At 38.8% G+C, this 18,748-nt stretch overlaps 1 protein-coding gene across 38 annotated transcripts in view; it reads right to left on the minus strand.

Annotated features, from left to right (window-relative positions):
* Window positions 1-18,748, minus strand: part of EIF4G3 (eukaryotic translation initiation factor 4 gamma 3) — a 359,841-nt gene that overhangs the window by 173,400 nt on the left and 167,693 nt on the right. For 18 of the 38 annotated variants that reach the window (XM_021097639.1, XM_021097645.1, XM_021097642.1 and 15 more), the window contains exons 5-6: window positions 3,119-3,214; window positions 1,570-1,683 (exon numbers count right to left, since the gene is read on the minus strand). In XM_021097639.1, the coding sequence (XP_020953298.1) occupies window positions 1,570-1,683; window positions 3,119-3,148 (144 nt within the window). In that variant the 5' untranslated portion in view covers window positions 3,149-3,214. Of the gene's footprint in view, window positions 1-1,569; window positions 1,696-3,118; window positions 3,218-18,748 lie in introns of those variants that run through there. The other 20 variants (XM_021097671.1, XM_021097668.1, XM_021097660.1 and 17 more) reach the window with 3 other exon arrangements.

An 18,748-nucleotide genomic window follows, 5' to 3' on the forward strand; every position in this document is an offset into this window, starting at 1 on the left:
CATATTTGGAATCTTCTAGTCAAGAGAGAACTGTCTATGAGTAAAAGGAGTACCCTATAAAACTGTACACACACATATATTTTTTTAAAAACCATAACTTAAGTTAGTGGGAAAGTACCCTAGTCTATTTTGCACTAGTCACCATTGGCTATTGAGTTTTTCATTTGGAATGACAACAGCCTTAATCCTATGGGTAACTGTAAGCAACAGAACAAACTGTAGTCGCTGCTGGCTCATGTGAAAACTGGAAACTTTCATTTCTTTTTCTTTTTTTAAGAGGGGTATTTAAGATGGTGAGGACTGTAGATATTAAGGAAAGCAGCCTCTGTGAACTTGGATCCAATGTTAATGCTACCTACCCACCCACCCAGTTGCCCACTCACTCTACTGTGCACAGTTGGTAACCAAGCATAGCCAACATACATTGATGTAACTTTGGCACTTGACACCACAAAATATAAAAATAACCAACGGTTACAGGTTACTGCAAAAGCCAAACTGTCCCCCTCTCCCAATTAACCATTCAATAGCTTCACTATTTTGGAGACTACTAAAAAATAAATTATGGTTTAAAGAGTTCCAATATAACCAGAAAAATGGAACACATAGGTAGCTTACCAATAATTTATTTTTTACTTTTAAATAAGACTTTTCAAAACATAAATTTAATAAGATACTAAGTATCAAATAGAAATACAGGCATAAAGATCACCTCAAGGAGGGAGGGGGGCCACTTGAAGCCGGTTGAATTGCAAAGGCAGCTGTCCAGGGAAGAACAGAAAAGCCTAAACTGTGCAATTGCCAATGGCCCATTAATGCAGAAATAGAATGGAGTAAGCTTTAGCTGCTTTACAAAGCCGTGGGAAGAGTCCCTTCCCTAGTGCAACAGCTTACCTCTCCTCACCAGTTGGGACAGCTATGGGATGGATGAGACTAGACTATGGCAACTTGGGATGTAAAAAGAAAATGCAATCCTGCCAAATCGCAAACCCAACTTCACCCTCCCAACACCAACACAAATGAAATAAAGAAACTGGACCCAAAACAACAAGCAAGAGTAGTATGAGGTCTGCTAGTCTTGCACTTGTTTTGGGGTAAGTAATGGAATGCTATGTGTGTGGTTTTTAGTAATGGAGGTGGTGATGGTCACTAGCAGAGCAGATGGCAAAAATTGCATAGAGGATAGTATCTGAAGAGTTTATGACCACAGAAAAATGGCTGACAACTATAGAAAGTTTCCCCCTTGATATTCAATTATAAAATGGAAAGAGGGAAAAAAGAAGCCTAGCAATTTTATCTTTTAAAATCAAATTTATCTGAAAGGGATATCCTTCTTCCAGTTTAAAATACAGAAAAATCTAAACCCCGAATTACTCCTGTCTAAGACCCACCCAATTTGTTATTCTTTTCCCCACTATGACTGGCAAAAACTGCCATGCTAGGTTAGACTTTCAGAGAGGAAGCAATCAATGCATTTCTGTTCATCAGCCAATAAATGGATGTGGTCAAAAATAATGAGTGCCAGAGGCACCACTGCCTGCAAGAAGTACAGTTTGTTATATTGCTTACAATGCAGTATTTTATCCAGCCTCTTCCAGCCAAGGACCTGTAAACGGGAGTCTGTTCCAAAACCTTCCTCCTCTTCCAGTTGTCTGTGCAATGTATTGGCACTGTTCTGCTGGGCTGTCAAAAAAACTGGTTTAGAGATGCAGCTCTTCAGTCAGGTTTTGCGCCAGTTCTAACCATGTAAATTTAATTCTTTTTTTTTCCCCCAATAATTATAAAAGGGAGAGAGGGGTAAAGCGGGCCAGAGAATTCTTTGCAATGAGAGCTTACCATAAATGGTCCATGTTTAAATGATTTGAACCAGGGCCTATCTAAATTAATCTGGCGAGATCTCAGGCCCACTCCAAGAAGTCAAGTGTCCATACCCCCAAACCACTCTCAGAACAAAACTAAAATCAGATATCTGTTGATCATGTCAGCAAAAATAAACAAATAAATAAAAGGAAAGAAAACCAAAACAGACAAGCAAACAGGCAACTAGGACCAAAGTCCCACCTCTAGAATGGTTCTTCCACCCCATAGGGAGAACCAGGATCTAAGAACAGGTATTGGCAAGAGGGCAATAGGGAAAAGGAAGTTGGGAAGAGGATAAGAAAGAGATTACATTGTGGTGAAGTCTATGATCTACTAGTTCTTTGAGCAATTCTGTCATATACATTTCAACATTTCTAAATTCATGCACAAAACCAAATGAATAGGAGCTAACACAATGAAATATTCCTGCACTACATACAGGCAAAAAAAGCAAAGGTGGAGAACCAAAAGAAGATTCCTGTATCTGAGGAAAACACAGAGCTGAGATACAAGTGGGGGCATGAGATACAATGTGAGATGTTACAGAAGCACCTTCGAGCAAAAACTAACCATGCAGGGTCGGAAACAACTAGCGTTCTAAGGAATGGACAGCTGAAGCCACTGTACACTTTTGTGAAACAGAGGATGAACCCTGAGTAAATCTCAGTCTTTGCAATACTTATTGCAATCCATGTAAAGGATGAACAAAGAGGATGACAGCATTTACATTGATATGACAACTTATTTAACATCTGAAGAAATAAATACACCATTGGTGCAAGTCATGCATATGTTCACACTGTCAAGTGATTATAACTAATCTAGTAACACTGATTCAGAAATATTATTTCTCAAACTACTGAAATTGCAGAATCCAATTACTGAAACTCAGTTTACTTTCAAAACCATGCTTTACTCTTCTTCTGAATTTTGAAGAATACAAGTAACAAATTAAGAGCTGGAATGAAGTGAACTTGAATGCAACCATAACTTGAATGACACAGAAAAGTGAAAGAAGATAAAAAGCTCAATTTCTTCTTTTTCTTAACAAACTAATATTATTTCTATAGGAAAGGTCTGAAAATTCAATGCTGGTCAACAATAGAAGCAGCAGCAGTAGTAATAATAATTTTTGAAAAAGCTTTGCAATAAATTTCTGAAACTGAGTAAAGATATTAATTAGCCGAAAGAATCTAAGCTATTCCAAACACAAACTTAGGTGGAGAATATTATCTAGACCAAGCTTCTGCTTACTTACCGGAGAACGGGTTTGAGGTTGTGAATTCATTGTCTGAGGAGCTTGAGGGTATACCAACGTGGTTGGACCTGCATTCTGTCCAGAGGGATAAGGGGTCTGTCAAAGAATGGCAAGAACAGTATCATAATGTGAATAAATATGGCATGGCAACTCAAATCAAAGTGTTAAAAAGCTGAGTTCCTGTCGTGGCTCAGTGGTTAACGAATCTGAGTAGGAACCATGAGGTTGCAGGTTCGATCCCTGGCCTTACTCAGTGGGTTAAGGATCCGGCGCTGCCGACAGCTGTGGTATAGGTCGCAGACACAGCTCAGATCTGGCGTTGCTATGGCTCTGGCATAGGCCGGCGGCTACAGCTCCGATTCGACCCCTAGCCTGGGAACCTCCATATGCCGTGGGAACGGCCCAAGAAATGGCAAAAAGACAAAACAAACAAACAAACAAACAAAATACACAAAGTGTTAAAAAGTTCAGTAAAGTGTTTATTAAAGTATCTTACAGCTTTACTTTAAAAAACCTATTTTGTGGCTGAAAGATTTAAATGTACGACAGGACACCATCAAACTCCTAGAAGAAAACATAGGCAAAACACTCTCTGACATCAACATCATGAATATTTTCTCAGGTCCGTCTCCCAAAGCAATAGAAATTAGAGCAAAAATAAACCCATGGGACCTCATCAAACTGAAAAGCTTTTGCACAGCAAAGGAAACCAAAAAGAAAACAAAAAGACAACTTACAGAATGGGAGAAAACAGTTTCAAATGATGCAACTGACATGGGCTTAATCTCTAGAATATATAAACAACTTATACAACCCAACAGCAAAAAAACCAACCAATCAATGGAAAAATGGGCAAAAGACCTGAATAGACATTTCTCCAAGGAAGATATACAGATGGCCAACAAACACATGAAAAAATGCTCAACATCGCTGATTATAAGAGGAATGCAAATCAAAACTACCATGAGATACCACCTCACACCAGTCAGAATGGCCATCATTAATAAATCCACAAATAACAAGTGCTGGAGGGGCTGTGGAGAAAAGGGAACCCTCCTGCACTGTTGGTGGGAATGTAAACTGGTACAGCCACTACGGAGAACAGTTTGGAGATACCTTAGAAATCTATACATAAAACTTCCATATGATCCCACAATCCCACCCTTGGGCATCTATCCGGACAAAACTCTACTTAAAAGAGACACGTGCACACGCATGTTCATTGCAGCACTATTCACAATAGCCAGGACATGGAAACAACCCAAATGTCCATCGTCAGATGATTGGATTCGGAAGATGTGGTATATATACACAATGGAATACTACTCAGCCATAAAAAAGGATGACATAATGCCATTTGCAGCAACATGGATGGAACTAGAGAATCTCATCCTGAGTGAAATGAGCCAGAAAGACAAAGACAAATACCATATGATACCACTTATAACTGGAATCTAATGGAGTTCCCGTCATGGCACAGTGGTTAACGAATCCGACTAGGAACCATGAGGTTGCGGGTTCAGTCCCTGCCCTTGCTCAGTGGGTTAACGATCTGGCGTTGCCGTGAGCTGTGGTGTAGGTTGCAGACGCGGCTCGGATCCCGAGTTGCTGTGGCTCTGGCGTAGGCCGGTGGCTACAGCTCCGATTCAACCCCTAGCCTGGGAACCTCCATATGCCGCGGGAGCGGCCCAAGAAATAGCAACAACAACAACAACAAAAGACAAAAAGACAAAAAAAAAAAAATAATAATAATAATAAATAAAAAATAACTGGAATCTAATATCCAGCACAAATGAACATCTCCTCAGAAAAGAAAATCATGGACTTGGAGAAGAGACTTGTGGCTGCCTGATGGGAGGGGGAGGGAGTGGGAGGGATCGGGAGCTTGGGCTTTTCAGACACAACTTAGAATAGATTTACAAGGAGATCCTGCTGAATAGCATTGAGAACTTTGTCTAGATACTCATGTTGCAACAGAAGAAAGGGTGGGGGAAAAAATGTAACTGTAATGTATACATGTAAGGATAACCTGACCCCCTTGTTGTACAGTGGGAAAATAAAAAAAAATTATATAAATAAATAAAAAATAAATAAAAGGCAAAAGCTAGGAGAAAAAAAAAAAAAAAACAAACCTATTTTGGAGTTCCAGTTATGGCTCAATGGTAATGAACCCAACTAGTATCCATGAGGACATAGGTTCGATCCCTGGCCTCACTCAGTGGGTTAAGGATCCAGTGTTGCTATGAGCTATGGTATAGGTCACAGATGTGGCTCAGATCTGGCATTGCTCTGGCTGTGGCATAGGCCAGCAGCTTACACTTCCAATTCAACCCCTAGCCTGGGAACTTCCGTATACTGTGGGTGCAGCCCTAGAAAAAAAAAGAAGACAAAAAACCCCAGCATATCTTTATAACAATATCGATAAATTCAGAATCTGTGCAGCATTCTTTACAGGTTCTCTTAAATCTCCTGATGAGAAAAATTTCATGCTACTCAAAATAGTGAGCAATTTAAAATTGCTGAATAATTTATTTATGAAATTTTCCATGTAATATTTGAGACTGTGGTTGACTGTAGTTAACTGAAACCTTGAAAAGTAAACCTGAAGATAAGCAGAAAATACTGCACTTTATTTTCAATTTAGTTGGTGGTATGTTGAAGCATAAGCTTCTGGCTGTAAAGATAATAAATATAGCATTTAGCTGTACCACTAAAGAAAATACAGAGAAATGTTATCTCTTTCTGCACTTCAAAAAGTTAAGTGAGGAGTTCCCGTCGTGGCGCAGTGGTTAACGAATCCGACTAGGAACCATGAGGTTGCGGGTTCGGTCCCTGCCCTTGCTCAGTGGGTTAACGATCCGGCGTTGCCGTGAGCTGTGGTGTAGGTTGCAGATGCGGCTCGGATCCTGCGTTGCTGTGGCTCTGGCGTAGGCCGGTGGCTACAGCTCCGATTCAACCCCTAGCCTGGGAACCTCCATATGCCGCGGGAGCGGCCCAAGAAATAGCAACAACAAAAGACAAAAGACCAAAAAAAAAAAAAAAAAAGTTAAGTGAGAACTCTGCACTCTCATAACTAGTGTACTAAAGGAAGGAAAAGCATCCAATTTTTTTCACAGAGCATGCTGAAAATATGCATGTTGGCCATATTTTATCTTATTCAAAATTTTCACTAATATCGTCAACACTGGGGCCATATAAATCAACATACAACAAACTGCAAAAGAAGTATATGAATTAACATTCAGGTTCAAGTTCTTTCATTCAGTCATACCACTGTTACTGTCCTCACACAGGTGGACCTCTATCAATACCGAGACTCTACCACTGTTCTGAAATGATTACTAATAAAACAATGAAACTGTTCTATAGTTGGGGATTATTACTCTTTTAAACAGATTTAAAAAAATAATCAAGTACTTCTTTTATTTATTTATTTTCTTTTTTGGCTGCTCTGAGGCACATGGGGTTCCACACATCTGAGCCATAGTTGCAACCTACACTAGAGCTGCAGCAATGTCAGATCCTTAACCCACCATGCTGGGTCAGGAATCAAACCTGTGTCCCAGCACTCCAGAGATGCCGCCATTCCCACTGTGCCAGAACGGGAATGCCTGCTTCTCATTTAAATTGTAGGTATGCCAAGAAATGATACATACTCTGGAGAAAAGCAGTTCTACCTGAATGCAAAGCATAACATCTGATGACTGGCACACATGGAAGCAATTCCACTTTCATGAGGTATGCCACTGAGCCATTAGCAATATTTTATTAAGTGCACTGATAAAGAAATTTTGCCAATAGCTTGCTCAGTTTTCTCTCAGAGAATTTTTCCATTCTTTGTGGGTAGTTTTAGAAATTTCACAGGAATGATATGACATGTACATGTTGTTACTGCAGGGAATACAACTGTAAAAGATGCCTCTGTGCTTTTCATCTCTTCTCTGCATTTAATGACATGATTAATCAAGCTTATTGATTAAATTATTCTGGAGTAATTTCTTCAATATACTATTATGCATTGTTGATAAATATTACAAAAGCTTGAATGGGAACATTCTATGAACATGTTTCATAACATCAAATGCATAGAGAACTAGGGATAGATCAATGGAGTATCATTTTGAAAGTCATCATTGCCTTTGTACTGTCCCCATTCAAATATCTTGAAAGATATCACAAAGATTTCCGTCTCCACAGATACGTATATGAATGTTTTATATGTAAATGGTAATCAAATTCACTGTACAAGTTTACAAGAAGTATATACACTTACAGATTCAACTTCATCATTCCTTTCATGTTTCACTCAACTCTTTTAAGTCACGGATTTTTTTTTTTTTTTTTTTTTTTGTCTTTTGTCTTTTGGCCTTTTCTAGGGCCACTCCTATGGCATATGGAGATTCCCAGGCTAGGGGTCTAATCTGAGCTGTAGCCGCCAGCCTATGCCACAGCCACAGCAATGCAATGCAAGATCCGAGCCGCGTCTGCGACCTACACCATAGCTCATGGCAACGCCGGATCCTTAACCCACTGAGCAAGGCCAGAGATCAAACCCACAACCTCATGGTTCTTAGTCGGATTCGTTAACCACTGAGGCACAACAGGAACTCCGATGGACTTTATTTTTTTTTTTTTAATTAAATAGAGGTAACAAAAATAAGCAAATGGTGCTGACAAGCTGTTAAGAGAATGGTTAGAGAGTCAACTGTGCTTGTTTTCCTTGGCTAAATAAAGACTAAAGTTTTACGGAACAGATTATTAAAATGTGGACTACAGAGCCCTGGGCAGTACTTAATATCACTTCTGTGACAGCATATTAATTATATTTTTCTTTTTAGAGCTGCATATGTGGTACATGGACGTTCCCAGACTAGGGGTTGAATCAGAGCTACAGCTGCCAGCCTAGGCCACAGCTACAGCCACAGCCACGCCAGATCCAAGCTGCATCTGCAACCTACACCACAGCTCAAGGCAATGCCAGATCCTTAAACCCACTGAGTGAGGCCAGGGATAGAGCCCATATTCTCATGGCTACTACTTGGATTTGTTTCCTCTGAGTCACGACAAGAACTCCTAATTTTTATTTTGAGATAATTGTAGAGTCTCATGGCGTTTAAAAAATAATAGAAAGAATTTCCAAATACTTTTAATCTAGTTTTCCCTAATGGTAACATCTTATATAACTACTGTATGATACCAAACATGAAAGATGATATTGATATGATCCATCAACCTTACTCAGATTTAACCAGTTTTACATGCACACACATTTTCATGTATATTTAGTTCTCGACAATTTGATCACACTTATCAGTTCTTATAACCACGCCTACAGTCACAGTACAGAAAAGGTTCTTCACAAAGATTCTTCACACTACCCTATAAAAGCCAGAGGCATCTTCTTTCCTTACTCCTTCCTCCCTTCACCTCTCATGCACCAAACACCTAGCAACTACTAACCTGTTCCACACCTCTATAATTTGGTCATATAGAGACATCATAAAAATGAAGTCAAATAAAGAACATGTCCCGTCATGGCACAGCAGAAATGAATCTCACTAGGAACCATGAGGTTGCAGGTTTGATCCCTGGCCTCGCTCAGTGGGTTAAGGATTTGGCATTGCCATAAGCTGTAGTGTAGGTCACAGACGCAGCTCAGATCTGGCATTGTTATGGCTGTAGTGGATGTAGGCTGGCAGCTACAGCTCCAATTAGACCCCTAGCCTGGGAACCTCCATATGCTGTAGGTGCAGCCCTAAAGAGACAAAAGACAAAAAAAAAAAAAAAAAAAAAAAAAAAATACTGTGACCAAATGAGAGAAGACAAAGTACTTCCACAACTTACTGAGGAAACATGGTTATAGCAAGAAAAAACCTGACTATGAGTTACTAGGTGGTTTTTCCATGTAGCATCATTTACTTCAAATAAATAACAGACAAACTGCTTACACAGATGTTGGTAAATAGCATATTTTTACTAAAAATGAGTAAAGTAAACCTGTTGCATCCAAGAAAATTAAAAATATTTGATACCAATGATAAAATGCAAGCTTTAAAATGAAAATTTAAACTTTGGAAAATGTGTAACTGTCATTGTGAATGTGGAAGTGGAACATTTCCAATATGTAGACTTTCCTGATTAGAATGCGACATTTTTATATTGTATAACAATCACCATTTTTATATTGTATAACAATCTAGAACACTGTCCTAGATTAATACCAGAGCTGAAAGTAATTCTTGCTATTAAAATAATAAATATGGAGTTCCCGTCGTGGCGCAGTGGTTAACAAATCCGACTAGGAACCATGAGGTTGCGGGTTCGGTCCCTGCCCTTGCTCAGTGGGTTAACGATCCGGCGTTGCCGTGAGCTGTGGTGTAGGTCGCAGACGCGGCTCGGATCCCGCGTTGCTGTGGCTCTGGCGTAGGCTGGTGTCAACAGCTCCGATTAGACCCCTAGCCTGGGAACCTCCATATGCCGCAGGAGCGGCCCAACAAATGGCAAAAAAAAAAAAAAAAAGACAATAAATAAATAAATAAATAAATAATAAATATTCACTTTGTTGCCCTATCTTATTTTTCCTCAAAAAAAAAAAAACAAAAAAACAAAACAAAAACAAAACCCACAAACTTTCCATTTCTGATGACTGAGAGACGGTTTGTTTCCACGCTCTCAAATTTCCACAGGTACTGTGTTTTACTGTGAACTCTAAAATAATTTCCACTAGCACAGCTTCCAGGAATGTCCAATTTTTCAAAAACTGTCCCCCTGGGCTCTACATAACCACAATCAAAGGAACAGGAAATGTAGTGGTCTTTTTTCCTATCCTTATCGCAGTACCTACCAGGCATGGCACAACTAGAGGCAAACACACAAGGGTATTGTACCCAGTTCCTCCCTCAGGACACAAAGAAAAGAGCCGTGGGTGTTGGCAACACTCTGGCTTGTCTGAGGACTGAGGGACTCTGGTTTCAGTCTCATCTGACTCAGAGCACTGACTGAAACAGTGACATGGTTTGAATATAAGATTGGGTCACTGGGGAGTTCCCATTATGGCTCAGCAGTAACTAACTCAACAAGTATCCATGTGGGTTCAATCCCTGGCCTCAATCACTGCATTAAGGATTGCATGCTCCTGTGGCATGTGGGAACTTCCATATGCCACAGGAGCGGCCCTAAAAAGGGAAAAAAAAAAAAAAGACTGAGTCACTGAAAGAAGTGGCACTTGCTGAGCTAAATGAGACCTGTAGGAAAGCTTCAGATCTGCAAGCACCTGGGGCAAGACCAGCAGAGGAATACAACAGAACTTTAAGGCCTTGAGAGCAAGCAGGTGTAAGACTGAGAAATTAAACATTTGGGGTGGGGGCTGTGCCTATGATAACAAGGAAGTTCCTAGGCCAGGCGCTGAACCCACACCACAGCACTGAAGTGAGTCATAGCAGTAACAACACTGGATCCTTAACCCACTGAGCCAACACGGAACTCCAAGAAATTACAAGGTTTAAAAGAAGCCATGTATAAAGTGGAATTAAAGGGAAAACTAAACACGAAGGCCCAGGGAAACTTATGTACAGAAAATATCTGAGAAGGCCTTATACATTGACTGGGCAGATAGCTGGTGGTCTTCCACTGCCAAGAAGCCAGTTTTCAAACACTGGAAGGAATGGCTCTTTTTTCAAATGCTCAATTATCAAGAGAAGATTAGATGGCATACGTATAAACAGGAAAACATCGTGCAAAGGAACAAAACTGATCTCTAAAAACCCAATTTAAAGAGACATAGACTTTGACATTACTTAAAAAAGACTACAAAACAACCATCTTGGATATGCTCAATAAACTACATGAAAACACAGACACCTAAAGGAAATCAGAAAAATAATATACAAACAAAATGAGAGTATCAACAAAGAAATAGATATTGTAAAAAGAAGCAAACAATTTCTGGAATATAAAAATACAACAAGTGAATTTTAAAAATTCACTTGAAAGGGAGGCGGCATAGGTGTAAAGGGGTATTTATAAATAATTGAAGTTATTATCAGTTAAAATAGAATGTTTCAAGTATAGGATGTTATATGCACTCCCTATGGTAACCAAAAAGTAAATATCCATAGAACACACCCAAAAGGAAGTGAGAACAGAATTAAAACAAGTCACTAAAAAAAGCAACTAGGAGTTCCCATCTTGACGCAGTGGTTAACGAATCCGACTAGGAACCATGAGGTTGCGGGTTCGGTCCCTGCCCTTGCTCAGTGGGTTGACGATCCGGCGTTGCCGTGAGCTGTGGTGTAGGTTGCAGACGCAGCTCGGATCCTGCGTTGCTGTGCCTCTGGCGTAGGCCGGTGATTACAGCTCCGATTCGACCCCTAGCCTGGGAACCTCCATATGCTGCGGGAGCGGCCCAAGAAATAGCAAAAAGACAAAAAAAAAAAAAAAAAAAAAAAAAAAAAAGGCAACTAAATACAAAAGAAGGTAGTAAGGGAAAAATAATTTAATGACAAAAAAAAAAGAACTATATGTCATGTAGAAACTAAATAACAAAATGGCAACAGTGAGTCCTCTATCCGTAATTAATTTGAATGTAAATAGATTAAACTCATCTAATCAAGACAGAATGGATTCTATAAAACAAGATTCAATTATATGCTATCTACAAAAGATTCACTTCAGACCTAAGAATACAGATTAAAACTGAAAGAAGGAAAAAAGATATTCCATGCAAATAGTAACCAAAAGAACACAGGGGTGGCTATATTAAAATCAGCCAAAACACACATTAAGTAAAAAACTACAACAAGAGACAAAGAACATTATAAAATAGGAAAAAGTCAATTCACCAAGACAGAACACTTGGAAACATATACTCACTAAATAGTAGAGATTCTAAATCTATGAAGCGGTTATTGACAGAATTAAATGGAGAAAGAGGCAGTTTTTTTTTTTGTGCGTGTGTGTGTTTTTTTGTCTTTTGTCTTTTGTCGTTGTTGTTGTTGTTGTTGTTGTTGCTATTTCTTGGGCCGCTCCCGCGGCATATGGAGGTTCCCAGGCTAGGGGTTGAATCGGAGCTGTAGCCAGAGGCACAGCAACGCGGGATCCGAGCCGCGTCTGCAACCTACACCACAGCTCACGGCAACGCCGGATCGTTAACCCACTGAGCAAGGGCAGGGACCGAACCCGCAACCTCATGGTTCCTAGTCGGATTCGTTAACCACTGCGCCACGACGGGAACTCCAAGAGGCAGTTTTATTACAGCAGGAGAGTACAAAGTCCCATTTTCAACAATGGAGCGAAAACCAGAAAAAAAATTAATAAAGAAATAGAGGGCTATGAGGAGTTCCTGCTGTGACACAGTGGAAACAAATCCAACTAGTATCCATGAGGATGCAGGTTCAATCCCTGGCCTTGCTTAGTGGGTCAGGGAAATGGTATTGTTGTGGCTGTGGTGTAGTAGGTAGCTATGGCTCTGATTCAACCCCTAGTCTGGGAACTTACATATGCCACATTTGTAGCACTAAAAAAGCAAATTAAAAAAAGACAGAGGACCTAAATAATACTACAGTCTAATTAAGACCAAAAAGACATACAAAATACATGATCCAATAAGAGCAAAATAAGTATTTTTCTTAAGTGCACATGGAACATTATCCAAAACAGACCATAAGTCTGGATAACAAAACGATTTTTAATGAATTTTAAAAGCTATCTTTTCTAATCTAACGGAATGAAACTAAAAATCAACAGCAGATGGACAGCAAAAAAGATGTGAAAATTAAACTGTAGACTTTTTAAAAAAACCAATGTGCCAAAAAAAAAAAAAAAAACCCACAAAGGAAATTACAAAATATCCTGAGACCAATGAAAACACAACATACCAAAACTTATGGGATGCAATAAAAACAGCACTAAAGAGGAAATCTAGTGCTGTAATTGCTTACATTAAAAAAGAAGAAATCTCAAATAAACAACCTAACTTTGCACCTTATACAGAAGAACAAACTAAACCAAAAGTTATTAGAAGAAAGAAAATAATAAAGATTAAAGCAGGAGTTCCCTGGTGGCTCAGCAGGATGAGGATCCATCACTGTCACTGCTATAGTTCCAGTCACTGCTGTGGTGTGGGTTCAGTCCTAGGCTGAGGAAATTTTGCATGACATGGACACAACCAACCAAAAATTTAAAGAATATTTTTAAAAATATGGACTAGAAAAAAATTAGTATAGTCCAAGGTCAACAAATCAACTAAATTAAACTAGACTGAATAAGAAAAAAAATGAGAGATAAATAAATAAAATCATAATTCAACAAGGGAATATTTTAACTGATTTCACAGAAATAAAAAGGATCATGCACAAAAATCTGGAAAATCTATTTGAAATTGGCAAACTTCTAGAAAAACACACCCTATAAAGACTGCATCACGAATAAACAAAATAACTGAAGAGTCCTGTAACTAGAAAGGAGACTGAAGTAGTGTTCAAAAACCTTGCAACGAAGACAAGTCGAGGATCACAGGACTTCACTATTGAGTTCTACTCAACATTAAAGAATTAACACTAACCCTCCTCAAATCCTCCCAGAATACTGAAGTTGAGAATAAACTCATACTATGAGGCTAACATTACTCTGATAATAAAAACATACCAAAACACTACACGAAAAATGAAGATTAATATCCCTGAAGCAAACATCCTCCAAAAAAATACTAACAACAGAATTCAGTAGCACATCAAAAGGATTATACACCATGACCAAATGGGATTTATTCCTGGAATGCAAGGATGGTTCAACAAACAAAAATCAATCAATGTAATACCCCACACTAACAAAGTGAAGAGAAAAAACACAATCATCTGAACTGATGCAGAAAAAGCATCTGATAAACTTCAACACCCTTTCACAATAAAAACTCTCAATAAACTAGGAATGAAAGGAAACTACTTCAATATAATAAAGGCCAATATAGAAAAAGTTCACATCTAACATACTCACTGGTGAGAGACGAAAAGATTTTTTTCTAAGATCAAGAATACAAAGATGTTTGCTTTCACCACAACAATTTAACAGAGTACTAAAAAATTCTACTCAGAGCAATTAGACATAAAAAAGAATAAAAACAGTTAAGGGATTCCTTCATGGCTCAGCAGATTAAGGAGCCAGCTTTGTCACTGCTGTAGCCGTGGTGCAGGTTCAATCCCTGGCCTGGGAACTTCGACATGCAATGGGAACTGCCAAAAAAAGAAAAAGAATCCAAATCTAAAAAGTAACTAAAATTATCTCCATTCATAGACAACATGATATATGTAGAAAATCCTAAAGGTTTCATAAAAATATATCAGAATTAATAAGCAAATTCATCAAAGTTTCAGGACTGACAATAAATACATAAAAACAAATTGTTTCTATAAGCTAACAATATATCTGAAAAGGAAATTAAGAAACCACTTCCATTTATAATTGCATCAAAAAGCATAAACACTTGGAGTTCCCGTTGTGGCTCAGTGGTTAACAAATCCGACAAGGAACCATGAGGTTGCGGGTTCGGTCCCTGCCCTTGCTCAGTGGGTTAAGGATGTGGCGTTGCTGTGAGCTGTGGTGTAGGTTGCAGATGTGGCTCGGATCCTGCATTGCTATAGCTGTGGAGAAGGCCAGAGGCTATAGCTCCAATTAGACCCCTAGCCTGGGAATCTCCATATGCTGTGGGTGTGGCCCTAAAAAGACCAAAAAAAAAAGAAAGAATCAACACTTAGAAATAAAATTAACCAAGGCAATGAAAGACCTATACACTGAAAACTATAAAATGTTGCTAAATGAAATTACAGAAGATACAAATAAATAGAAAGAGAGTCCATGTCCATGAATTAGACGATATAATACTGTTAAGATGTGGATACTATCCAAAGTAATTTATAGATTCAATGCAATCTCTTATCAAAATACCAGTGATGTGTTTTAGCACAGGTCACCACTACTATTACGAGACCCACAAGCAGGAACCAACAGCTTCCCCTGCCTCTTCAAGCCCCAGAAGTATGCACAGGCTGCTGAACTTGCACACCCCATATCAAGGGCTAGCACATGCTCAGGAAAGAGGTGGCAAACATCCAAACTAGAAGCAGCGCTCTTGTCAAAGATATTAAGCCCACACAAGCTACATAGGGATGCTCAGCATATAAACAGCCTTCCAAGACCACAGGGATAACTGTTTCTCTTAAACTTACAGATGAAGAGAAATCTAAGTAAAATGAAGAAGAAGAGGGACCACTCCCAGTTAAAAGACCAAGAGAATTCCCCTGAAAGACAATGAAAAAAGATCTCTTCAGTCTAATAGATACTGAGTTTTAAAAGGTGGTAATGAAAATACTGAAAGAATTAAGAAAGGCTATCAACAGAAATCCAGATTACTGGAAAAAGAAACTAGAAACTATAAGGAAGAGCAAAAAAATTAGAAAATTCATATGCTGAGATGAAAGCTGAGCTCTAGGCATTGAAAGCAGAATGAATAATGCAGAAGAATGAATAAGCGATATAGAAGTTAGAATAATGGAAATCACCCAATCAGAACAACGGATAGAAATCCAAGTGAGAAAGGGAAAAAAAAAAAAGGAATATAGGAGAACTATGGGATAACATAAAGCATGCCAGTATATGCATAATAGGGATACAAGAAGGAGAAGAAAGAGAAAGGGGGGGGTTGAAAATGTATTTGATGAAATTATGGCTGAAAATTTCTCCAACCTAAAGAGGGAAACAGATATCCAGATATGAGAAGCACAGAGGGTCTCAAAAAAGATAAACCCTAACAGACCTATAACAAAAATGGAAAAAGTTAAGGAGAGGATTCTATAGGCAGCAAGAGAAAAACAAAGAATTAATTACAAGGGAACCCCCATAAGGCAATCAGCTGATTTCTCACGAAAAGGGGAAAATTTACAAGCTAGAATACTCTACCTAACAAGATTATCATTTAGAATAGAAGAAAAGAGATGTTCCCATCATGATTCAGCAGTAATGAACCCAACTAGTATGCTTGAGGACGCAGGTTTGATCCCCAGGCTTGCTCAGTAGGTTAAGGATCTGGTGTTGCCGAGAGCTATGGTATAGGTCACAGACATGGCTCGGATCCCATGTTGCCAGCAGCTGTAGCTCCAGTTCAACCCCTAGCCTGGGAATTTCCGCATGCCACAGGCGGGGCCATAAAGAAGAAGAAGAAAAGATAAAGAATTTCTCAGAGAAGCAAAAACTAAAAGAATACAGCGATACCAAATCTATCCCAACAGAAATATTGAAAGGTCTTCTCTAAATAGAAAAGCAAGACATTGGAAAGATTAAATCACAACTTGAAAGTAAATCACTTAATTAAGCCAATATACAGATCAAAAGAAAAAAAAGTCTATTTGTGGAACCAATGATAAACACAAAGATGCGTAAGAGGTCTTTTTTTTTTTTTTTAGAATATGTTTGAGCCTATATAATTATCAGTATAGACCAAGCAGACAGAGGAAAAGGTTAACATACTTGAAAAACAGGGTAACCACAAATCAAAACATACAAGAGAGTCACAAAAACCAAAAAGAGAACATGAGCATAAAATTAGAGGAAATCATCAAACCATGAAAAGAAAAACAGAAAGGAATAGGGAGTTCCCGTTGTGGTGCAATGGTTGATGAAACCGACTAGGAACCATGGGGTTGTGGGTTTGATCCCTGCCCTTGCTCAGTGGGTTGAGGATCCGGTGTTGCCATGAGCTGTGGTGTAGGTCACAGACGTGGCTCGGATCCCATGTTGCTGTGGCTCTGGGGTAGGCTGGCAGCTACAGCTCCGATTGGACCCCTAGCCTGGGAAACCTCCATATGCTGCAGGAGCGGCCCAAGAAATAGCAAAAATACAAAAAAAAAAAAAAAAAAAAAAAAAAAGGAATAATGAACAAACACACAATCAACTAGAAAATAAGGTTTAAAAGGCCAATAAATATGTACTTATCTATAATTACCTTAAATATCAAGGGACATATGTAGCAATCAAAAGACATGTGGCAGAGTGGATTAAAAAACAAGAGTTTACAATATGCTGCCTACAAGAGATCCACTTATGAGCAAAGGACACACACAGATTAAAAGTGAGGGGATAGAAAAAGATATTTCATACAAATGGAAATGACAAGAAAGCAGGGGTCGCAATATTTGTATCAGACAAAACAGACTTTAAAAGAAAGGCCATAAAAATGATAAGGAACATTAAATAATGATAAAAGGATCAATACAAGAAGAGGATTTTACAATCATCAACATATATGTGCCTAATACAGGAATACACAAACACATAAAATAAATACTAACAGATATAAAGGGAGAAACTGATGGGAATAATGTAACAGCAGAATATGTTAACACTCTTATCACAGAGAGCTCTTTGAGACAGAAAATCAAATATCCCCAAAAAACTCAGAATATATACATTCTTTTCAAGTGCACCTTGAACATTCCCTAGGCTTGAACACATACTAGGGCACAAAATAAACCTCAACAAATTTAAGAGTATAGAAATTATGTCAAGCATCTTCTCTACCACAGAACCATGAAACTAGAAATCAACCACAGGAAAAAAATGAAAAAAAAAATTACATGGAGACTAAACAACATGCTACTAAAAACCAATGAGTCAACAAGGAAATTGATAAAGAAATTTTAAAAATACCCTGAAAATAACAGTGAAAACACAACCACCACTCCTGGGCATCCATCAAGAAAAACCCATGACTCAAAAAGACACATGCGCTCCAATGTTCATTGCAGCACTATATACAATAGCCAAGACATGGAAACAAGCTAAATGTCTACTGACAGAGGAGTGGATAAAGAAGATGTGGTACATACACACAATGGAATATCACTCAGCCATCAAAAGGAAAGAAATAAGGGCATTTGCAGCAACATGGATGGACCTAGAAATTATCATGCTAAGTGAAGTCAGTCAGAGAGTGAGACACCAACATCAAATGCTATCACTTACATGGGGAATCTAAAAAAAGGACACAATGAACTTCTTTGCAGAATAGAAACTGACTCACAGACTTTCAAAAACTTAAGGTTTCCAAATGAGACAGATTGGGGGTGGGGGGGATGCACTGAGGGTTTGGGATGGAAATGCCATAAAATTCGGTTGTGATGACTGTTGTACAATTATAAACATAACTGGAGTTCCCATCGTGGCACAGTGGTTAATGAATCCGACTAGGAACCATGAGGTTGCGGGTTCGATCACTGGCCTTGCTCAGTGGGTTAAGGATCCAGCATTGCTGTGAGCTGTGGTGTAGGTTGCAGACGCAGCTCGGATCCTGTGTTGCTGTGGCTCTGGCATAGGCCGGTGGCTACAGCTATTAGACCCCTAGCCTGGGAACCTCCATATGCCGCAAGAGTGGCCCAAGAAATGGCAAAAAAAACCCCAACAAAACAAACAAACAAACAAACCCATAATAAAATTCATTGAGTAAGTAAAAAAAAAAAAAAACCACAACCACACAAAATCCATGGGGTATGGCAAAAGCACTTCCTAGACAGTAGTTCATAGCAATACAGGCTTTCCTCAAAAAACACCTAAGAAAAATCTGAAATAAACAACCTGAACTAC

The sequence above is a fragment of the Sus scrofa genome, chromosome 6 (genome assembly GCF_000003025.6).
Source record: "Sus scrofa isolate TJ Tabasco breed Duroc chromosome 6, Sscrofa11.1, whole genome shotgun sequence".
In the NCBI taxonomy this organism is placed as follows: Eukaryota; Metazoa; Chordata; class Mammalia; order Artiodactyla; family Suidae; genus Sus; species Sus scrofa.